Consider the following 22,639-nt stretch of genomic DNA (forward strand, 5'->3'; position numbering starts at 1 on the left):
AGTTATTTTATTAAGACATAGACCCACTGATCTATTAGCCTTTCTTTTGTTTTATATTGTATTTATATAACTTGTTATTAATTTTGATTATTGCTGCAACCATCTGTAACAGTGTATTTAATTATTTTTACTAGATAAGTTTTTCTTAAATCTCTATTTTAAGTTCTTTCTCAAATTATGTCATATAGGCGTCTTTGTCCTAGTCCAAGTAATTAATAACTTGTAAGAATTTAGAAGTATATTTAAATACTAATCTAATCTATTTAAATTATTATAGTTTTTATTTAATATTATATATTATATTAATATCTCTAAATATCTGTTCAAGACATTTCTTAAATCTGGTGTAACTGGTAAATATTTTCTTGGTATTATTGTCCTGATTGTTTACCTACTTTTTCTAGTACTTGTAAATATATAGCTTAAACTAATTAAATACTGTTCCAGTCAGGTAAATTGATATAAAAAAGATCTTATTAACCTTATTTCTGAGCTTTTCTCTGTTCATGTTGAGATACAAGTCTAATTATGTCAAGAAAGCCCTAAGTTTTAATCAGTTGCCGTCGAACGGTTCCGGTGGTCAGACCTTGACAGATTTAACTGCCAAGCAATCTTCGAGTAGCTGGTTCTGTTACTCTAAGGCAGTAATGCTTCCTTATAACTGACTAACCATGCCCATTAGTTCCTGCATCGTTGGACCATGCTGTTATCCTCCTCCCTGAGCACTAAAGCCCTGCTGCAGAGTGCGTGACGAATTTAAAATAGTTAACATAATGAATGGTTATAACTGGTAACACTCGTACTGACTGGTGCTTAATATGTCAAACCCTAGGATCGCTTCCCTGTCCCGGTTAGCTTAGCTTCACTGGTATACGTACCGTTGAACTGGGTCAAGGAGGTATCAGGCTAATGACTATCTAAGAATAACTGGTCTTGGACAAGAGAAAAGAAGTAAGGCTGAATAGTGCTGTGTAGCTATTCATAAGTAAGTATAGATAAGTATTATCATTAAGCTTCTAAACATATGATTAATTAAAGACAATAATATTGAGCATGAAGAACAGAACTAGCTAAGTATATGAAAGAGTGTCTTTATATATCCTATCTTTTATATATCAAGTTATATATCTTTCTATATACTGTAGACTATATACTATATATCTATTTATATATTATCCTATATATCCGTAGTCACGTGATGCGTAGCCATTCCAGTCATTGTATTAACAATCTGCGATTATACCAGATAACAGTTTGGTTCGCCTGGGTGCTGCCCTTATCGGCGCTTTCTGCCTGACGAGTCCGCCTTACTAGTGGGTTAACTAGCAGGGGTCCGTAACAATAGCCTTTACAGTTTCCACACATGCTGAATGTATATTAAGATTATAATAATAATATTAATTATAAAATTATAGAAAATCAGATACTTTATTTTAATTAGATAATTAATTATTATTAATAAAGTATTATAACTCTAACTCTCAGGCAGATATATAATAGAATTTCTTAATATATTTTATTATATATATTTTAATATTAATAATAATTTTAAAATATCCTGTTTTACTTTCTGGACGAAGTTTATTCTTTAACAAATATAATAATTCTTTATTTATTATTTTACATATTAATATTACTTAAGCTAATAGTACTTTTAGATTGATAGTTTATAAGTACAGGATTATTTAAGATATTTTAATAATAATTCATTATAACCTAGATAGATTAATTCAGCTTTTAGCTTATCATGATTAAAAATCTAAAAATAATTTTTATAAAATAGCAAACTTTTTTTTCTTTTACAGAAGATTAAAAAGATATTTAAATAGTAAATTTTTTCTATTATTAAAATTTTTAAAATATTATATGTTTACTTTATTTTTTTATATATCTCTTACAGAGTTATCTAGATTTTTTCAATAATCTTGATACATTTTTATTATTAAATATCATACTGGCTCAAGAATAAGTAATTAATATAAAAGTCTTTATAGAAAAGTCTTTCTCAGAGTATAATAAAGATAAATTATACTTAACTAATATAAAATTTTTCTTTTTAAATTTTAATAAAGATAGATTATATTTAATCAATACAGAACTCTTTTTCTAATCCTGTAAAACTAGTATACAGGCTAAATCTAGATTTTCTTACTTTAATATAGTCTTATTTTAGTATAGCAAGTATTTATTTTTTCTTTTTAAGAATTTTTTAATCTCTTAGTCAAGCTACCAGGCTTAATACTATAATAACTAGATTAATAAGTAATCTTTCAGTTAAATTAGAATAGAAACATTAATTATTAAACCTAATATTAATTAAGAAGCTTGATTAATATAAAGTATTTTACATTATAATAGTCTGTGATTATCTGGACCAGAAACAGTATTTTCTTCGATTTTAGATATTTTTTTTAAATAATAAATAATTATAAGTAATTTTCTATTATAAATTTATAATTATATTTAGTTGGTAAGTACTTCTTAAAAAAAAGATAATAAAGTAAAGTAGATTATTTTTTCTATACTAGAACAGTACTCTAGTAAATATATAACCTAAGATATCAGTCTTTAAAATTATTTTATAGATTTAATTCAATAATTAAAGTATAAGAATCTTTATAAATGCTTTTTTAATAAGTTTAATATCTTTTAACAGATAGGTATTTATTTAAACAGGATATCTTTCTTAATTAAATCTATTAATAAAATAGTAAGCTTTAAGAAATTCTAAATAAAATAATAATAGAAATTACTAAATCTTAAAAAAGCTTATATATCAGTTATATTAACTGAAACAGGCTATTCTGTGATAATTTTAGTTTTTTTAGATTTATTTAAATCCTATCTTAGCTAATAATTAAATTTAGAAACTTTATCTCAGTAATTATAAACTTATTTTAAGAATTTAGTAAATAGGCTAGTCTTGTATAGCTTATTTAGAATTAGATAAATATATTCTACATATTCTATTTATATACAGTTATAAATTAGAATATTATTAAAATATATTATATAAAATATATCTAGATAGTCTTGCAGTATATTATTAATATATTTTTAGAAAGTGGCTGGAGCTCTAATGAAATTAAAAAATATTATTAAAGACTTATATAAACTTAAATAGATATAAAATATAGTTAAGTATTCTTAATTCTTAATAATCCAGATATTGTTAAATATATTAATAATATTAATTCTGATAAAATAATATATTTTTTCTAGATTATTCAGGATCTCTTTTATAAGTAGAAATAAGTAATAATCTTTCATTAAGATAATATTTAAGATTTAATAATTTATATAAAATTAGAGTCTTTCTTCAGATTTCTTTATAAAAAGAACTGGAAATATAGTAAATAAGAAGCTTGATTAAATAAATCATTCTTTTAGACTTTCTAGCAGCTATTTATAAGGAGTTTATAATTTATTTTAAAATACTTTATATAAAAGCCCAAATAAAAAGATTCTTTTCTTTAAATTTATAATATAATTATACAGATAGTATAATAAGAGCTTTTTTACTTTCTTAAATAAGAAGATATCTATAAATTTCTTACACTTTTTAAATAATTTAGATTCTTTAAGACTAGAGATACTATGCAGAACTGTATTAATCTAGTTTATATTAATAATATATACTAAATAATCTCAGCAGATATAGACTGTACAGATAGTTATCAAAATTAATTATATATTTTAATTTTTAAAGAAATATAGTAAAATAATATATATAAATTATATATATACTAATATATTATACAGAATATAAATCTTAATTAAATAAATAAGTATGTTATAATACTTATAATAATATAGACTGAAAAACTGGATAATATACTTAGTAAAATTTATTTAAGGATTATAGATTTTTAGTTATAACAGGCTGAGTATAATCAGAAAATAGATTAATTAAATAATTAAAAATAAAATATTTTTTAAATATAATTATATATCTTCAGAATCATGCAGATATAGTAAATAATTATTCTAATCTTATTTTTATAATTATTAAATCTTATAATTAATTTTAAATATTTTAGAGAATACAGAGATAGCTAATAAGCTTTTAATTAACTTTTATCTATAATGTAAAACATATAATAACTAATATTAAGTATTATATAAATAATAATATACTAAATATTAGGATTTAATATAATAAAAGTAATTATTAAATAAGTTCTTTAAAAATTCTTCTTGATGAAAAGTTCTTTAATTATAATATTTAAGAAAATATAAAGACGCGGGATTATATATTTCTAGTTTTAACTTATATTAAATATATTTCTTTTGATTATTCATTAAAATCTAGAAAATAAAGTTACGCGAATAATATTATAGCTCTCAGCTATAGAGTTAATATAAAAAATCTTATATTAAATAAATTTCAAGCTTTTCTTACTATATATTTAGTAAAAGTAGATAATAATTAATACTGAAAAGAAGACTAGATTATATATAATATATTTAAATAAGAAGTATAATTAATTTAAAAAATCTAAATATCAGGTTTCAGATAATCATAGATTAAATATTTATTTAAATTATAATGATAGTTTTTACTCCAGATTTTCTGATTATTTTCTAGATATAAAGAAGAATAGTAAATAAAGAATAAGTTTATAAGATTATAATTAAATATAGCTAGTTTCAGATTAACAGTTTCTAGAAAAAGCTTCTACAGGTTTTTCTTATTATTAATAAAAATTAGTATAAAATTTTTATATTTTTAGAAATAATTCTTTAAATTAATAGAATATTATAAATATTAATTACTTAGGATCTATAGGAATTATACAAGAATTTAATAATTCTCTTTTAAAGAAATATTATTTAACAGTATTATTCTTAATTTTAATTAATATTATCTTCTAGTATTAAAAGCAAGGTATCAGAATACATCTCAGCTTCTTAAACTAAGTAATAAAATTCAATATAATAAATACTAAATTCTTTATTTTTTTATTTTAAATAATATAGTTTAAGTCAGATATTACAGGCATGGTCAAGATCACTGAATATATTTTTTTAAAAATCTAAGATTATAAGATAATTGATTAAAGTATATATTCTATTTTTATATATAGCTAAATATAATTATAGAATACTGTTTCCAAGATAATTAGTAATATAGAATATACATGCTGAAGAAGATAGATAATAATTATATTTTATAATTATCTTTTCTTAAATCTAGATAATAAATCAATTAAGATTAACTTAATTACTTTTAAACTTATTAGGATCAGGTAATTATTTAGAGAGCATAAAAATAAAATAATATTAATTAGCTTGAATAATAATTCTTTTCAAAAGATTCTTAGATTTTTAAAAATAAGTTTAGAAGTGCTGGTAACAGATATAATTAATTATATTATTTTAACAAGTCTAACTATAATTTAATTCTTTTACTAAATAGTAATCTTTTTCTTAATAAGTATTTTCACGAGTCAATTACCGGCTATATTAGTTTTTTAATTCTAATATTTAATCAAAATATTCTTAATTTTAAGATTATTTTATAACTAATTTTATTTATATTATAGATAATTTTACTCACAGTCTGCTGTTATAATAAAAACAGAGACTTATTTACAGTAGTTATACTATTTTTAGATATATTTTAAGATATAATAGACTAGCTTATCTAGCCTGCTTAGATTATATAAAGATAGCAGGATTATAGATATTTTAAAGTAGTTTTTTATTTTAAGAAAAAGCTATGTAGTATCAAGATACAGGCTAGTAAGATAATAAAATAAAAGACTTAGATAAACAGATTTAAATAAAAGAACTTATATCCAGGCGGATAATTAGTTAAATTATATATAAATTAATAGATAAGATATAGCTCAAGGCTACAAACAAGATCACAGGAATAAAAGACTTTTTAACAGTGCGTGGAGTCACGTGTGAAGCTTTAGTGAGGGTGTGCCCTAGTCGCACTGTGACAAGCAAGCTGAAGTAGTCAATTGTTTATAATACTTAGAAAGAAACTTTAAAAGATGTAATTCAGTGTTGTTTTTTACGTGACATAGCTGGTAAGATAGATAGATTAAGCAAGATTACTAAGAAAAAAATAGATTATGTGATTATAATTGCTATCTTTGCTTAGTGTGAGTGGGTGGGGCCGGTGCTAGTTTAATACTGGTAATCTGTAGAGTCTGTTTAGATTACGTAGAGTCTAAACAGCATTTGCCTTTCCATATCTGGTAAAGAGTCACGTGACAAAAGTTGCTTGGTTGCCACCACGAAGACCAACCGTCTCCGAACCGCTCAACAGGCTTTTGATTTTGTCCTCATAACCCCTGCACATATTTCGAAGATTGGCACTTTCTGTCTAAATATTTTATACTAATATCGTGCTCTCCATTAGGATACCTATGTATTGGTGATTATACCGATCAATTTGACCGCGGCACAGATTGTCTCCTATCCCAGAAGCCTCCTTTGGCATCTTTCGCAGACCCCTTCGCCATTTTCTTTACCTAGTCACCTCGTCCTATTTCTTTTCTCCAGCTGCATTCACTTGGTTCAACTTTGTCTGTTCAAAGCCGGCGTGATCATCTGAACATTGCTTACAGCAATTATCTCAAGGAGTCATTACCCGTTGAGCCTGATTACTTGCCAGTGCGAATTAGATGGGTCCGGGAGTCTGATGCAGTTCGATAGATTGGAAAGCCTGTGAAGCTTTCTACAACACACCCTCTCTTACTGCAGAATACTAGCTGGCCTCATCTCTGTATCCACCAGACTTTACCTTGTTTGTATGCAGTGGTTCGAACACTTACCTTCCCGTCCGGCACTCGAGACGCGTTTCAAACCTACTGAGTTCGAGCAACGTCCTTGATAGGTACTGGGCTACCGATCTCTAAGCATTTAAGACAGGAAAGAGGCTGCACGTCATAACTGTCATCTGCAATTTGCCAACCATTCCGATTGTTGCTTGTTATCCTTTGTCTGCCTTTGTTCCTCGTGTATCTCTTGTGAAAGTGGCACCCCTCTATTGATCTAATTACATTCACAACACCATCATTGGACGTGCAATTGAATACAATGTCATCCTCTGTTCACTTCAAGTTCAAGTCTCAAAAAGAGCCCTCAAGGGTAACCTTTGATGGCACCGGTATCTCTGTCTTCGAATTGAAACGAGAAATTATCAATCAGAGTAGACTGGGTGATGGGACTGACTTCGAGCTGTCTATTTACAATGAAGATACTGGAGAAGGTTAGTTGCTTCTGGAAACTGATTTGATATGGTTTTACTGCTCTTGTCCTCCCCCACCCCCCGTCTCCCGGGCGCGGCAGTGCGGGGAAGGCTCGTGATGAGTGTCAAATAACAGTGGCACGAGGACTAACTGTTAAAACTACAACAGAATACGATGATGACACTAGCATAATTCCGCGTTCGACGTCCGTCATAGCTCGGAGACTACCTGCATCGCGCCCGGGGAAGGGCGGCGCTGCTCGTTATGTTTCCGGGAAGATGCCAGTCAATGCACGCAGTGCCCCCCGTAATGATCAGCTTCCGTTAAATCGAGCAGCTCCCAATACTAGCTATCCGGTTAGCAATGGCTTCTTAGAGCTCAATAATGCCCAGACGGAAGAAGAGAAGATCAACGCATTGTTTAACCTGCAAGCCAACCAATGGAAGGAACAGCAGCAGGAGATGGCAAAGTAAGTCTCTGTGGATATCGTATTTTTTAATGTACTAACGAGTGCTTTCCCCCTCCTTTAGTGCTACGCCTGTTCCATTCGGCCGTGGAAGGGGCAGACCTATGAATGTTCCTGATCACCCCCCTCCACCGGGGTACCTTTGTTACCGCTGTCGCGAGAAAGGCAAGCTGCCATTGATTAACATATCAGAAGCCAGCTAACTGTGTATGTTTAGGCCACTGGATCCAAGCTTGTCCTACAAATAACGACCCAAAGTTTGATGGGAAATACAGAGTAAAGCGATCAACTGGGATACCTCGCTCACTCCAAACCAAAGTCGAGAAGCCGGAGTCCCTCACCCTGGACGGTTCAAATGAAGATCCAAGGAACACAGGCGTCATGGTAAATGCTGATGGTGACTTTGTTATTGCTAAGCCTGACAAGGCAGCTTGGGAATTGTACCAAGAAAAGGCCAAAGCCTCTGCGGCGGCGGCGGCGGAAGCAGCAGCAGCAGAGTACAGCAAAGAACTACAAGCACGTGGTTTGGAGTGTCCGATTGACAAGCGAATGTTTCTAGAACCTACAAGAACACCGTGCTGCCAAAGGACATACTGCAATGATTGTATTACCAATGCATTGATCGAAAGTGATTTTGTATGCCCTGGCTGTGGAATGGAGGGGGTACTACTTGATAACCTTTCCATTGACGATGAGGCTAGCAGAAAGATTAAAGAGTATGAGGCGGAAAAAGCGGATTCGAAGAAAGAGAAAGAGAAACAACCCACAGTCGAAACCGGTCAGTCTAACGACAAAACAGTCATTTCAGGTGGAGGCTCTGCGTCAACAAAAGAGCCCTCATCACCAGTTCCGGCTACCCAGCCTGCCCCTTCGAACAAAAGGTCTGCAGAGGATGAACCCCCTCGTACTGCTCCTGGTGGATCAAGCCCTAGTCTGTTATCCAAAAAACCGAAGACAGGCGAGAAGGTCGATGCACAAAGCCCGCAGATCAACGGGTCTGCGACCGGATTTCCAACGTTCCCTTTCGGCCAGCAGATGCCATTCGGGAGTTTTGGATTTATGCAGAATCAGGGCATGCCTGTGATGCCATTGTCCGATCCTAGCTTTACGAACGAGAGACTGGGGTTTATGAATGTCATGGGAGTGCCTCCATCTAATGGATTCACACCTAACGTGGACCAGACGTGGAACCCCATGAATGCTATGAATTTCAATAATGTCCAAGGACTGTATGGCGATAATGTTAACGGCTATCAGACTCCGAGTATCTACAATGGTGTCGGGGAACCGTCTATGAATATGTTTCACATGCCCCAAATGGTGGGACTTCAGTCAAATCCTGGTCTTCCACAAGGGTCGGGGGTAGGTCGCTTCTCAAATCAACAGCGGACGACGTTTAGTACGCCATTTGCCAGGGAAGAAGACACAGCATATTTTCGGCAGCCTGTTAACCCGCAAAGGCACCAAGCGAGACATCGGAGAATAAGGCCAAGCGATTATCGAGAGCTATGAATGACCTCTGGAAGATTATGGCTCTTGGAAATATCCGCGTTTGTTATCCCCGGTCTCCTATCTTACTGTTTCGAACTTTTCTATCGTACTTCATTTCCGCCTGAATTCGCCGTTGCAGTTTGTTTCATGATTATGTGTGGAAGTGAGCATTGCAGCCTATGTTTCCTTGATTATCTACACTGTTGGAGTTGAAGTGGAGGGAGGGTGGTTCTGGCTGTAGTAGGATTGCTATTGATGAAGCCATTGATTGACAAATGTAATATTAGCATAACACCAGCAATTTATCTTAATATTAGTTTGGTGTAGAGAGACTGCTAATACATCGATGGATTGCCTGTGAGCCTTAATGGCGCCTTAGGCGGGAGAGGTCAGATGACATGCCTCCTTTCCCACTTGGGTCCACCTGTCACTTGAGTTCTCCAGAGTCCGCGAACGACTATCTATCCAGACGCAGTTTACCCATCCCTACGGTGCAGTTTGTCATCTTTATTACACTCACAACCTGGAATCACTCTACCATATTCTGTCCACTTATCTGTGAAACGTCTTGTTACTGTTTGTCAAGGATCCTTGTCTGCAACACACCTAGTCAGCCCGAACTTTTAACTTATCCCCAAGGAGCGCTCGCCTGTCCAGCAAGATAAACATACTAGGTTCTGTTCTAGACTATCCAGCATCATGGCCAAGTCCTTGAATTGCAGCAGTAGTACCCGCAAACAGTTGCAGTGTACCCTCGATAAAGCTCCTCAGGTACTTGCCAGTTGCTATAGCGTCCACGTTTCGACATCCGTGATTGATGGGTTTCACTACTGCACTACCACGGGGGCAGGTAAGATACTCTTCGGTCCGATTTAATGGTCTGCCCTCATTTGTTTTCGAAGCGCATGCTAATACCCGTCTTTTGCTTTTCAGGAACACAGTGGTATCCCTGAGGTCCCTTCGGGGCCCAAGATATCTCCAAGTCCTCCCTTTGAACTATCCATCACTCCAGGCATGGGGGTTAGTCGACCGGGCAACGTATTACCGGAATACAAAGCGGAGGCAATGCATACTATTCCGGAAGAGTGTGAGAGGCTCTTCTGTGACATATTGTCTGCGATTTTCCTTGGTGAGAGGAGATTATCTAGACAAGAGTTGCTTGGGGTAGATGTGTCTCAAGGCCGGCTGAATAAGAATATGCCGGTCCAAAAGTGGTTTGAACTGTTGGATTACACCAGTGACACCATCCATCGAGGGTTTGTAACCAACCTGAGCGGTGAACAAACATTGTTTGTTTTCCTTGCAGAGAATGCACTCGGCCACGGCCTGAAAACTGGGTATGTACGCCAAAACTTTCCTCTAGAATATATAGAAGGCATGGCACTGGGGATATTACTGACACGCTACAATTCTTGCTTTCAAAGGTTAATTGCCCTGTTTGAGCTTGCTAATCTATCTGCTTTTGGGTGTGCCCAAATTGTTGCCTGCGTACCCCGCTCTCACGATGGAGTTGAACTTGAGGCTGTAAGGAACCTTGGTTGGTGTGGATTCAATTTGACTACCTTGCAGCCGTGGAGTGGTGGAAGCGGTATCGAATGCTCTCTTAGCACCAAGTGGCTCTTTTTGGATGTTGAAGTTTAGGTGTTCATGATTTAACAGCTAGCTTGTATATGGTGAAAGGAAAAGGGTTTCAATATATTTTTTCTCAGACGGCATATACTGAGTGTAGTATGTTCTAGTTCCGTAAGCCTGGATTGCGTACAGTCTACTTACGTAGTAGTACCTACTCCGTACCTAGTACCTACCAGATGATCTCCAACGCTAGACTGCCAAGAAGCGGGTGATGACCTCAGAATGAGACCCACCTTGAGATAATTGTACCTACCATAGTAAATATCTACACAGTACTATCTATGGTACTACATAGTATCTAGTGTGCGTTAAATTGTCGCACTCATAACTCCGAGCCTTATTCTCCCCTCTCTGCTATAGTTTCGGATTGAATATTCTTGTGTTCCACACTTTCATGTGCTGACTAGGACATAACTCCTCATGTTTGCTGAATTTCTGCTCCGACCTACTGTCTTCCGTAACATGCAGCCAAATATGGGGACCAGGGCTTCGTTTTCGGAAATAGTGTCTGGGTCGTCCCTGGAATCGCATGACACCAATTACTTGAATGGCCATATCTCACGTATCCGCTGTTCGTGCTGCGCAGCAGACATTTGCTTGACATCGCAGATAATCAGCAAAGGGTTCACAGGCCGCCATGGCCGCGCATTTCTTGTGTCCGGGGAACCCATCATCAGCGCACTTGCGATGAAGTCTTCGCCAACTGATTCCCTTCCAAATACCATCATACAAAAGCCCGTACCACGACGGTTGGTCACGGGTGCGCACACAGTAGGCGATATCAGCTGCGCTCTTTGTGGAAATGTACTCGGTTGGAAATATGTCGCTGCTGAAGAAGGATCACAACGATACAAGGTCGGCAAGTTCATCTTGGAGACCGAAAGAATTATGACATCTTCGTCTTGGGAATCCCCCTCTTACGTCGACCCAGCAATGCTATCTGTACCTTTGGGCTCTGGCGAGTCAGTGTTTGAAACTTCAGAAAATGGTACAGAATTTGACAGCCAGAATGAAGATGAATGCGAAGACTTGTTTGCCGGGATTTGGAGCCCTGGTTTGGCTAAGCGCCGGAGGAATCGCAAACTGCCCGGACGCCGGCCTTCTCTATTCGGAATTAAGACCCTGTAATCTTTTCGTTCCCCAAGGGTGATAAAGTATGATGTGACAGCCTAGGATTTCAGCTCTCGTGGAAAGAGCCCTGGTACTAATAACCCTACTTCGCCTTCTGCGCTTTGCGTTTCTCTTTTGGTCTCCGTTTTTCTCCTTTTTTTCGGCCTTTCCCTTGTTTTACGCACTGGAATGTAGTGATGAAAGATATTTGTGATGGTTGAGCGAAAATTGCTGCTTATACCCCTCAGCCCGTTCCTTGTGCCTCGCTCAACTGGGTATCATAGTATCATATCAGAATTTATGCTCAATTCGAGCAAATATCAACATGACCGTCTTAGACATTTCATCCTAGGTGTTACAACGAGTGTTAGACAGAACACGAAGGGTGAGGGGCGAACAGTTCGACATCTCTGGCGATCAACATACTGAGGATTATTGACGCCCATCATCTGTGTCATTCACTCGGGGTTTTTTCGCATCACTGCCCTCAGCTTCCTCCTGAGCCGGTCGCTTCGCTAGAGCTTCACTCTTCTGGTTTGGTTTGTTGGCTGAAGGCTTCCTTTTGACGAATGCAGAAAGGTCATTAGCCTCTCTCGTGACAGCGTCGAGCCGAGCCTTTTGCTCGGACGCGGACTGCCCCACGATTTGACCCAAGATACCCTTCAGCATAGTGTCGTTGGTATCACCATTTTCGGTAATCGATACTGGTGGGCGTCGGAGATCGGTAAGCTGTCAATGGTGAGAAACTGAAGTTGAAGTATACATGTTGGAAAGAAAAGCAGGGCGAGCAGGCCGCTTACCCTTTGCTCCATGTCTGCTATGATTTCTTTAACATTTGCTATTCTTCTCTTCATAGCGGTCACCTTATCTTCGTCCAGGGTATAATTGCAGTCTAGCTTTTTTTGCTCCTGATTCATCCTCAACCGGCAGCTTTCAATGGCCTTTTCCATTTGTGTTGCAGCTTCCTTTCTCATTTCCTCGTCAACCTGCCCCGGGTTACCACTGTCCTCTTGAGAATCATCATTCCCATTATTGACCGACCCAAATTCTAGGGCAAGTGAAAGCTTATAGTGACATTCGGCAACAGAAGGATCTTCCATCGGAAATAGAGACTGTCTTAAGTCAAGGGCAGTTCTCAAATCAATCACTGCATCCAGGAATCTCTCCGCTTCCAACGAGATCTCTGCTTGTAGATCATAGGTGTCCGCGAGACGTTCTTTGACATGCTTGAGATCCGAGGATAGATCTGTAGATTTTCCTTTACCAGATTCCCCCTCTATCGTATCCAGTCTCTTGTGATATAGTATGCGTGCCAAGTCAAGGACCTCAAAAGCATTGGCAAAATCATCTTCGTCATCAGCAGTAGCTTCCTCGCTGTCTCCATCATCTTGAGAATCCGAATCATCAAAATTCTCATCACCCGTAAATTGAAAATACGGCTTGGTTGGAACATCTTCAGATTTTGTATCCTGGGCTTCTGAGATATTTTTAGGTACGCCCTGGGCATTTGCCTTCTGAACAAATGCCGTGGTTGATGCCGATCCAGCGGATGGTCTCCCGACAGGTGCACTGTTTGGTTGTGCTTGGGGCTCTCCAGCTACTTTTGACCCAAGCACATCGCTTTTGCTAACAGCAACATTGTATAGGGCTTTTCCGTACGCAAATAGTAAGTCGGCATTGTCAAGCGCCAATTCTCCGTTTAGCGAGGCCTGAAGCTCCGTGGCCTCGGAATATAGCTCGGCAGCGGCGTTAAAATCCTTGATGGCATCCTTAGCGGCAGCTTGCTTGATAAGTTCATCCAATGATGCTTGGGACTTGGCACTGCTGTCTTCCGGGGGTGCGCTTGGCTCCATTTTGTATTTGGCGCAGAAGGTTGATGAGGGGACGGGGGGGACCGACTGCGGACCAGACGGAGAGAAGAGCCCTAAACAGAAGTAAAAAAAGACAAGAAGTCTAGGAAGGAGAAGCGTAAGCCTGCTAAGGCTTAGGAATGCTTTGACGGGTCGTGCGCGTGTTGGAGGGGGGGGGGACTGGCTGGCATAAAAGAAAGGTGGGTGTGTAGTAGTACTCCGTACGCCGGAGGTATTATTGGGGCAAGTGAAGACGACTGACCCTTGGCCCCAAAGTGGAACAGATCACGTAGGCGACGCGCCGCCGCCATCACCGCCATCACCACGACGCGTTCTGCTCGATCCGGTCCACACACTCCACCCAGGGTAGGTAGGTTTAATAGCTACCTAGACAACCAGCACTAGCAGGAACGCCCTGTACTGGCAGCGGATCTTACGGATTTGGTGGTCTTGGTATTCAACGTTTTTTTTCCTTTCCTTTCCACTCTCCTTTCATCATATCTATTCCGAGTACTTCGGGACTCTTGCTTATCGGCGTTGCTTCCACTGGAGATATCGCCAGCAATGGTGGACTCGGACCCCGTACCTTCATCATCGCCCGGGTTTGGAACTTCCGTCTTTCCCTTTCGAAAGAGCAGGCCCAATGCGCTTCCTACAAGGACATCGATCCTCCCCATACTGCTTCCTCCCTCGACTCTCCGGCCCGTGGCCTTCCGTACCTTCACCCGCAAGCACAACCTGACGATTTCTTCCTCCGCGCTTCAAACCTTAGCAACCTTCGTGGGAAAGCATTGTGGCTCGGGATGGCGCGAAGAAGGTCTCGCAGAAAGGGTACTCGATGAAGTGGCAAAGGGCTGGAAGAAAGCTGGTGGCGGCGTCATTGTCGATGAAGGCAAAGGGGCCTCATTGAGAGCTATCCTACAGACCTTGGAGGGCAATATGAGTGGGGGAAGGGTTGTTTCCGGAAAGCAGACTTCGGCAGATGAGGCTCTTGCGAGAACGACAAGCCCGGGTCAGGGTTGCAGACGCTCGAAGGCAGAGACACCATTGTCTGCGGTGATGGCGCCGGAAGGTGAAAAATCGATAGAGAGTCCCGACTCGGCTTCACATCCGAGACATTGGATCAGGGTCATCGAGGCATTTGATATACCCCGGTTGACGTATAATGTGGACAAGAAATACTTTGAAGTCGCGAGATCGAAACCCACCCTATTCCCCCCATCCTCTCACAGGACCAACCTGTTCAGAGACCGTTACAATGTTGTTCATCAACGTTTGCTTCGGCACGAGTCATTCCAGTCACCATCCGGACTTCCCAGCATGCTGCGACAATCTCCATCTTCCTTAGCGTTCAGTCAAGGCTACAAGCTTACACCAATCGCAAATCTACTGGGGAGGAATGGTACATCACACTTGATTCTTGGCTTACTTTCTGTGTCGCCCACGGGAGATCTTACGGTGAGTGACTTGACTGGGAACATTGCTCTGGATCTTAAACACGCGCGAATAGTGCCTGGAGATGGTGCCTGGCTTGCTCCGGGCATGTTCGTACTCGTCGATGGAATTTATGAAGAAGAGGAAAATATTAGGGGGTCTACTCTGGGCGGTAATTCCGGGGTGGGGGGAGCCATAGGGGGAGTTTTCGTGGGCGTTTCCATATGTGGCCCTCCCTGTGAGCGACGGGAGACATCGCTGGGGATGAATAATCAACAAAGTGGCAGGGAGGTCAGCTCTAGTGGAGGCCTTGGGTGGATTGACTTTCTGGGCGTCGGAAGTGAGCGCGCACGTGGTCCAAAAATGAGACAGATCGAGGCCAATTATCTGCAAGACGTACATGGGAGTGCAAAGGGTGGTCGCCGGTTAAGAGTGGCCGTTCTGGGTGAAGTGAACCTTGATAACATGCGGACTTTCGATGCATTGAGGAGGGTTTTCAGCGTCTACAATGATTTGCGCCTGGACGACCGGCCAAATATATTTATCCTGACCGGAAACTTCGTACAGAAGGCCATCATAAACAGCAGTGGCCAGGCAGGCAGCATCGAGTACAAGGAATATTTTGATGCGCTTTCAGTGACACTCTCTGACTTCCCTACATTGTTGCAGCACTCAACATTCATCTTCGTTCCAGGTGATAATGACCCATGGTCAGCGGCTTTTTCAGCCGGTGCTGCTTCCCCAATACCACGCCATGCGATCCCTGAGTTGTTCACTACCAGGGTGAAACGTGCATTCGCCGCTGCCAACTCACAGATGGACCCAACCCAGTCATCTGAGCCACCTGGCGAAGCAATCTGGACATCAAACCCTTCCCGCCTTACCCTGTTCGGGCCCGTCCATGATATTGCGATATTCCGGGACGACATATCAAATCGACTCAGACGCAGTGCCGTGAATCTTTCGTATGACCAAGACAGCGCTATGGCTGAAGATGTGAACACTGGCCCTAGAGAAACCAACACTCCCAAATACAGCGATCAGACTAGCGATCAGACTAGCGACCAAAGCCTACAGGTAGACACAAACTCCAATATAGCCTCATCTGCTATACTCTCTGCTCGAAAGCTTGTGAAATCAGTCCTGGACCAAGGAAATTTGTCCCCCTTTCCGCTTTCTCTACGGCCTGTTCTGTGGGACTATGGTTCCTCATTGCAACTATATCCGCTACCCACTGCCCTAATATTGGCGGATCCAGAGGCGGCACCATTCTGTATAACGTATGAAGGCTGTCATGTGATGAATCCCGGGAGGCTTGTTCCGGATGGAGAGCTACCCACTGTTCGTTGGGTGGAATATGATGTCCTCAAGAATCGGGGCAAGGTGAAGCAAGAACGCTTCTAGCCCGCACACAACATGGAAGCTGGGGAGTTATGGAGCTGTTGGATGTTTAAGGAGGGACTAAGGCACTGAGTATTAGACATATTTTATGTTCTGTCCTCACCCCGAGGTATAGGCAACGAACCTTATGTACATATTCAACTTGACCGAAGTATGGCTGAACGATTACAACTACATGGGATGAAAGGGTGGTTTTTCATCGCTCATAAGAGACAATGGCAACATGTTTTTAATTTCTAGACCTCGGGCTTTATGACATTTTCCCACTCATTAAATTATGTAGCTCAGCCACAAGGGTATGCCGGTGTTTAGATACTACGTCAACCCGCAGAAAACAGGAGCTTCTAAGAACAAAGGGCTCGATTCTAGACACTGTACAAGTAGCAAATGGTAGGTGGCGTAGTAAACCACGTCTCAACGTGCAAGGAAAATCATCCTTGAGGGAAAAAGAGGTGCTCCCCAGCGTTAAAGTAAGTAGCAATAGAATGTTTTAGTCAATCATGATGACATCCTCTTTCTGCGTTGCAGGATTAGCCTGGGACTGGGTGCTCTTGTTGTTTGGAAGGGTTGCGAGTGAGTCCTGATGCGCAGATTTGGTGCCGTCCGTATTTCCCGTTGCTCTCGCCGACACCGAAAGCGCGGTAATGTTCGATGTGCCAGGGCTGGCGGCTCTGTCCGTAGGCTTGTGTCCGGAACCGTTTCGGCTGGCAGTGAAACACTTCTCAAGTGCTACCAGGAGGTTCCCGACTTGACTAGCTTCCGCAACGACACCACTCTCAAGCCCTCGCCAACCATCACCCTTTGAGGTATATAGTGTCTCTCGGAGACAGGTTGTAACCTTGTGGTTTCTATTGTTCCCTTGGCTGCCCGTGTCTTTGAGTACCCAGACCCAACGGCTTTGATGCGAAGCAGCGACCAATTGAAACAGGACCCCTTCACCAGGGTAGTGAATTTGATAAGTCCTGGCGTTACGCACTGTGACTTGCACCCTCAGAGGCTCGCTGTGAGACGAATTAACCATTAGCTGGTCCAAAGCCCTCATCAGAGGAAGTGTAAGCGTTAGAAGTTCAACAACGGACTCCAATCCCGCCTCGGTGGAAGCTTGATTAAGACTAGATGCAAGGGATTCTTGAATCCGACGATGTGGGTTATAGTGGCCGAACTGTATGTGTAGGCGAAGGCGAAATAATGACTCGAGGCTAGATGTAAGCTGGGTAGGATTGAGTTCCATAAGAGAGTCATCACTAGTCAGATCAATATTGATGCTAGCCGAGAGATCTCTCTCCGGGCCGTAAATGAAGGATATGCTCGATAACGAAAAGGTCCGGACCTCGATCTTTCTCCGTTGTAGAGATTCGAGAATTGAAAGCACGCACTCAAGTCTCTGTAAGCTTTCTATAAGACTGACGATGACGGGGTGACCAGCAGGCGCAAGCAAACGTATCGCAAAGCCACCGCCTGTCTTTTGAAACACTAGCGAGCGATCCCAGTTGGAGATAAGATGACCAAAAGCACCCGTAGGATTGGCCAAGCTACCATAGGCCACCATAATAGCGCACTTCTTGCGAGGATCAATTCCATGAAAAGCAAGGCGAATGGTGTCCTTGAAGAAGCTCTTTCTCTTTGCATTAACGGGCATGGCTACCCGAAAGACACTGGGGAGATTTGATGCATTGTATCGAACCAAGATGTCCGGGACTCCAAGGTCTGATTCGATCGTCAATTTGTGTGGAGGAGGATAGAATCTTATGGCCTGCAATTCTGACAGGTAGCGGGCATTTGAATGAATAGCCAAAATTCCTGAAAGACTGTGTCCAAGGTCTGCAAGCGAGGCGTCATCGCTCTTATCTTGCGCAGGGTAGAACCCATTTGTCACAGCCTGCGCGGAGCGGAGAACAGACTGGCCACGGCCGCTCGCATCAAGAAGGGAAGGGCCTTTCGCAAGAACCGTCGGGCGAAGTTGTACAACCCACCAGCTATCACCATCCATACTGCTAGTCGCTGCCACGATCCAATTACGCTCCCAAAGGTGATGGGAAAAGAACGCGAATCGCAGAACGTTTGATGGGAATATCTTGCGAAAATCAACCTTCCATGCCCTCGGATTCAGCGGCTCGAATCCTAGCATTTTAACCTTGGATTCAATTTCCTCTATAGCCGCGTTACAACGAAGTCGAGCAACACGGGAAACAATGTCATCGACGGGAGATCTTTCGAAACTGCGGTCGCCATCAATCCGTTCCGAGACACTTGGGGTGGTTGACAGGATAGAAATTCCGGACATCGGTTCAATGGAGACTCGAAGATACTTAGTTTCCGTGAGCTGGACATCGAGTAGACAATCGCCGGGCTCAGTCCTAGTGAGCCGAGCACGCAAGGATAGTAAGCCACTTGAAAAAAGTGAACTGTGTCCTATGTTTCTGTATGCCGAAGAAAGATTGTGAGAGACGTGTAAAGCAATGATACTTCGGAGAAGGCTCTCCATAGAGAGGTTTTCTGAATCGAAATCAATGTCATCACATGGAACCTCGTTACCATCTCTCATCCAACGACACCCCAAAACTGGCAGCCCAGAGCTTTCGCAGTTTGACCTGCGCTGGCCCCTATATATTCCAATCTCAAGCCAGCTTTTAGCTCCAGGTTTCAGTGTCCAGTACTGTACAACGAGAGTTCGGTGCAACAACTCAACGCGCAAAACGTCAGACCAGGAGCTTCTTGCCAATTCAGCAGCTTGCTTGAATAGTATGTTGACTTTATTGGTTAATACCAAGTTATGCAGTAGTTCGAAACACCCGGTCAAGCCGCTTTTCTGAAGCACATCATTGATCGTGATCTCAAGCTCATTCAGAAATCGACCCTTCGGAACAGGAGGTGAAGGAAAGAAGAGGAAACGAATGTCAACGAAGAAAAACTGTGAAGCTTCATCCTCTTCACCAATGGAAAGGTCAAGTTCGAATTCACCAGGGACAAGGAATGTGACCCGGCCGTCGTGGACACAGTAGGTTCTAAAAGACGGAGGTATCTCATCTCGCGCTACAAGTCGCACGCCGATCAATCGGTTAATTTTCTGTAACCTTTTGAGCGTTCCCCTGACCGTTAGGCGCCTGGGAGGCTTGTAACCGAGCTAAAGTACGACGAAAGACAAAATTAGAGAGAAGGACCCATAAAGTTGGATGGCGACCAGCTTACATTGGACATTGATTCCACCTTGCCTTTAGACAAGACCTCTAGTGCGGTTTTCAAATCGGGGTTGGCAACCTGGGCCTGTACAAGGTCTCTTTTCATATCTCCGACACATTGAAGAGCACCAGTGTAGGCTTGATGACGGGCGCGGATGAAATTTTGGATATCGATCAATTTACTCACATCAGCGGCTTGTCGACTCCATTGAGAAAGAACGAGAAGCTTAATGAATTCAGCTCTTTTCGCGTGTGAAAATTCGAGCATTCGAAGCTTCTTCCGTGTATTGTCCGGGGGCTGATTGCCAGGATATTTCCCGCTAGTGGGAACTGGCGAAGGGTGATATTCATGAGGATTCACTTGCATCTCTGCCAGTTCAGTGATCATGTCGGATAGATCGTTCCAGCACTGCTGCACGGATCTATTTATGAGCTTCGAGAACGGAAAGAAGCCCTGTGTTATGTGTGGCAAATCAGGCGGTCCTTTATTTCCCCTTAATGCATGATTGACTGGGGGTATCTCGATGGCTCGATTATGACTGGCGTTCTTTTCCACTCCATTAACATTAGGTGGGTCATTTTGTGAGTTGAACCGGACAGTTTCTCCTCGGGGGTACGACTGTCCATCCTGAGAATAATTGTTACCTGGCCCGTGTCTGAGCCCGCCAATACTGGCATCGTCCATGACGACTCCCGGCATGTTCTGTACACAGACTTGCTCTTCGTTGTTTTAAGCCCTCCCCTCCTTTACCCCTCGCACAGCACAAAGCGAGCGATCTATTGACGGGTCTATTCCGGTACTGGAGGAGCTGGCTCCGGGGTAGGGAGGGAAGCCGACTATGTGCACGTACGACGATCGAAGACTTCAGTATGATGCCATTTGTGTACCACCGACCAGAGCTCAACGAGTAGTTTGACTATTGAGTGTCTAATCAATAGACTGTAGCTAGAGCGTTATGTGCTCAATGTAGATAACAGTTGATAGCTGATATCGTGGGGAGTTGAGCTGTTGCGTTCTCCTTGCTCTTTGAGACCGAGGTAATGGCCCGGCGCATGAGTGCTGCGGACACGCACAAGCCGCAGGTCAATCCTGCCAGGCGCGTCTCCTGAATTAGATCACGAGGCGAAAGATATGCGACGCCAGCCCGGGATGACCGACCCCAGTGTCTTATGATGTAGGATATTGAACAACGAAGGCGGGGAGCTAAGCGATATCAGAATAATCCTTTTAGAATTAAAGGCAAAGAGGGGCAAAAGAGATGCGTGAAGCAAGAAATCAGGACGTATATACCATATATCACAGGCGATGTGAGGAATAACAACACACTTGTGGGGGGTCAAGGGTCGTTGGAAGTACTTGTGAATACTCGAGAGATGAGGCTTGCGCGATGCGATGCAAATGCATGAGCACGGGACCAGCCAATAGCTAAGAAGTAGTTAACGTAATCGGACACCGAGCCGGCGCGACACCGAGCCGGCGGCCGCCGCGCCGCGTCTTGCACCCTCAACATCTTGAAGTCGAAGAACTCGCCCAAACCGCCCTGTTTCGCAGTATTATCGTGATTCCTTGGTGTTTCTTTTCATACATCAATATGGCCGATACAAATGAACATTTAAATCTCACCGTCAAGGCCTTTAAGAGTGGGAAATTCTCTACAAAGACCGCTTGCGCTGCCGCGTTTGATATCAAGATAAGCACTTTTAAAGATTGTTTAAATAGCATCAAATCACATACTGAAAAAGATGCTAATTGTAGGAAGCTATCTATAATTAAAGAAAACACGTTAAAGCAGTGGCTTCTTGATATAGCCTACTGTAGACTGCCTCTTAAAATCTGCAATACTCGATTCTCTGCCCAGCTGCTTTATCAAGTAAAGTTGAAGCTAAATCAGTATAATACTATATCAGAATACTGGATTACTCACTTTATTAAACATTATCTGGAATTAACGTTTAAATTTATATTGAAGTATGATTATCAACATGTTAAATATGAGGATTCTTATCTTATTTAGAGATGGTTTAACCTTATTTATAAGACAGTCTAAAAATATAATATTCTTAATAAAGATATATAAAATATGGATGAAACTAGATTCTAACTAAAAGTTACTTTAATTATTTATATAATCTATAGCTCAGAAACACGAGAATCGCGTGCTAAGTATATATAACCAGAAAACCGTGAATAAATAACTTTAATTATTATAATCTCAGTCTTAAAAACAGTACTTTTACTGCAGATTATCTTTATAGTATAAAATCATTAATTAATATAATATGAAGTCTGCTTAAAATCTTATTATCTAAGTATCAGCGAAAATGGCTGAACTATTAATAAACTTGACTTTAACTGGCTTCAGAATGTGTTTGACCGGTATACAGCTTTAAAAACTATTAGCAAGTATTATATATTAATTCTTAATAATCATGGCAATCATGTAACTCAGTAGTTTAATCAGTTCTGTACAGTATATAAAATTATTTCTTTATATATATCTGCTTACTTATCCTATAAACTACAGTTACTTAACGTTGCTTGCTTTGGGCCATTAAAAAAGTTATATAGCCAGCATATATCTAAGACTATTTATTATAGAGAAGAATTAATTATTAAGCTTGATTTCTTATAGTTATATCACAGTATCCACGCCAAGGCCTTCTTTAATATTAATATACTCAGTGAATTCTATGCCACCGGCCTTGTTTCTTTAAATCCTTAAAAAATACTTTCAACGCTACAGATTTAATTAAAAACACTAACTCTATTAATATCCTTATATTTTAATCAGTCTTTCTATCTTGAAAAAACATCTGCAAATTTATATGAATTTAGAAGATAGAGACAAGAAATACAAGAACTTGTAG

At 40.2% G+C, this 22,639-nt stretch overlaps 6 protein-coding genes across 6 annotated transcripts; 4 read left to right on the forward strand and 2 right to left on the reverse strand.

Annotated features, from left to right (window-relative positions):
* The first annotated feature begins 6,707 nt into the window (after positions 1-6,707).
* BO94DRAFT_295785 (cleavage polyadenylation factor subunit MPE1) lies at positions 6,708-9,300 on the forward strand. The gene is made up of 4 exons (XM_025606711.1): positions 6,708-7,228; positions 7,377-7,677; positions 7,739-7,839; positions 7,892-9,300. Exons 1-4 carry the CDS (start codon positions 7,057-7,059, stop codon positions 9,184-9,186), a joined length of 1,869 nt encoding a protein of 622 aa, XP_025462370.1. The 5' UTR covers positions 6,708-7,056; the 3' UTR covers positions 9,187-9,300.
* A 594-nt stretch (positions 9,301-9,894) lies between these two features.
* Positions 9,895-10,882, forward strand: BO94DRAFT_295805 (ornithine decarboxylase antizyme). Its single transcript, XM_025606712.1, has 2 exons — positions 9,895-10,015; positions 10,099-10,882. Exons 1-2 carry the CDS (start codon positions 9,983-9,985, stop codon positions 10,804-10,806), a joined length of 741 nt encoding a protein of 246 aa, XP_025462371.1. The 5' UTR covers positions 9,895-9,982; the 3' UTR covers positions 10,807-10,882.
* Positions 10,883-11,076: 194 nt separating this feature from the next.
* On the forward strand, positions 11,077-12,236 carry BO94DRAFT_540022 (yippee/mis18 family protein). The gene has a single exon (XM_025612825.1). It carries the CDS (start codon positions 11,218-11,220, stop codon positions 11,923-11,925), a length of 708 nt encoding a protein of 235 aa, XP_025462372.1. The 5' UTR covers positions 11,077-11,217; the 3' UTR covers positions 11,926-12,236.
* BO94DRAFT_540024 (SHNi-TPR domain-containing protein) lies at positions 12,124-13,979 on the reverse strand. The gene is made up of 2 exons (XM_025612826.1): positions 12,708-13,979; positions 12,124-12,636 (listed from the first exon to the last, which is right to left on the reverse strand). Exons 1-2 carry the CDS (start codon positions 13,758-13,760, stop codon positions 12,340-12,342), a joined length of 1,350 nt encoding a protein of 449 aa, XP_025462373.1. The 5' UTR covers positions 13,761-13,979; the 3' UTR covers positions 12,124-12,339.
* A 98-nt stretch (positions 13,980-14,077) lies between these two features.
* Positions 14,078-16,829, forward strand: BO94DRAFT_540025 (DNA polymerase epsilon noncatalytic subunit). Its single transcript, XM_025612827.1, has one exon. The coding sequence runs from the start codon at positions 14,322-14,324 to the stop codon at positions 16,593-16,595; it is 2,274 nt and encodes a 757-aa protein (XP_025462374.1). The 5' UTR covers positions 14,078-14,321; the 3' UTR covers positions 16,596-16,829.
* BO94DRAFT_295838 (mediator of RNA polymerase II transcription subunit 14) lies at positions 16,796-20,679 on the reverse strand. The gene is made up of 2 exons (XM_025606713.1): positions 19,782-20,679; positions 16,796-19,716 (listed from the first exon to the last, which is right to left on the reverse strand). The coding sequence occupies exons 1-2, from the start codon at positions 20,469-20,471 to the stop codon at positions 17,083-17,085; spliced, it is 3,324 nt and encodes a 1,107-aa protein (XP_025462375.1). The 5' UTR covers positions 20,472-20,679; the 3' UTR covers positions 16,796-17,082.
* Between the last annotated feature and the right edge of the window lie 1,960 nt (positions 20,680-22,639).

This window comes from Aspergillus sclerotioniger (assembly GCF_003184525.1).
Source record: "Aspergillus sclerotioniger CBS 115572 chromosome Unknown BO94scaffold_42, whole genome shotgun sequence".
Lineage (NCBI taxonomy): Eukaryota > Fungi > Ascomycota > Eurotiomycetes > Eurotiales > Aspergillaceae > Aspergillus > Aspergillus sclerotioniger.

What these genes read in the sequence shown, in the direction of transcription:
- BO94DRAFT_295785 (XM_025606711.1), top strand. Translation starts at nt 7,057, where the DNA reads ATGTCATCCTCTGTTCACTTCAAGTTCAAGTCTCAAAAAGAGCCCTCA. An exon ending in CAATGAAGATACTGGAGAAG is followed by an intron (nt 7,229 to 7,376) that starts GTTAGTTGCTTC and finishes AAACTACAACAG; the next exon opens with AATACGATGATGACACTAGC. An exon ending in TTACCGCTGTCGCGAGAAAG is followed by an intron (nt 7,840 to 7,891) that starts GCAAGCTGCCAT and finishes GTGTATGTTTAG; the next exon opens with GCCACTGGATCCAAGCTTGT.
- BO94DRAFT_295805 (XM_025606712.1), top strand. Translation starts at nt 9,983, where the DNA reads ATGGGTTTCACTACTGCACTACCACGGGGGCAG. An exon ending in CTGCACTACCACGGGGGCAG is followed by an intron (nt 10,016 to 10,098) that starts GTAAGATACTCT and finishes TTTGCTTTTCAG; the next exon opens with GAACACAGTGGTATCCCTGA.
- BO94DRAFT_540022 (XM_025612825.1), top strand. Translation starts at nt 11,218, where the DNA reads ATGTTTGCTGAATTTCTGCTCCGACCTACTGTCTTCCGTAACATGCAG.
- BO94DRAFT_295838 (XM_025606713.1), bottom strand. Translation starts at nt 20,471, where the DNA reads ATGCCGGGAGTCGTCATGGACGATGCCAGTATTGGCGGGCTCAGACAC. An exon ending in AGGTGGAATCAATGTCCAAT is followed by an intron (nt 19,717 to 19,781) that starts GTAAGCTGGTCG and finishes GTCGTACTTTAG; the next exon opens with CTCGGTTACAAGCCTCCCAG.
- BO94DRAFT_540025 (XM_025612827.1), top strand. Translation starts at nt 14,322, where the DNA reads ATGGTGGACTCGGACCCCGTACCTTCATCATCGCCCGGGTTTGGAACT.
- BO94DRAFT_540024 (XM_025612826.1), bottom strand. Translation starts at nt 13,760, where the DNA reads ATGGAGCCAAGCGCACCCCCGGAAGACAGCAGTGCCAAGTCCCAAGCA. An exon ending in TAGCAGACATGGAGCAAAGG is followed by an intron (nt 12,637 to 12,707) that starts GTAAGCGGCCTG and finishes CACCATTGACAG; the next exon opens with CTTACCGATCTCCGACGCCC.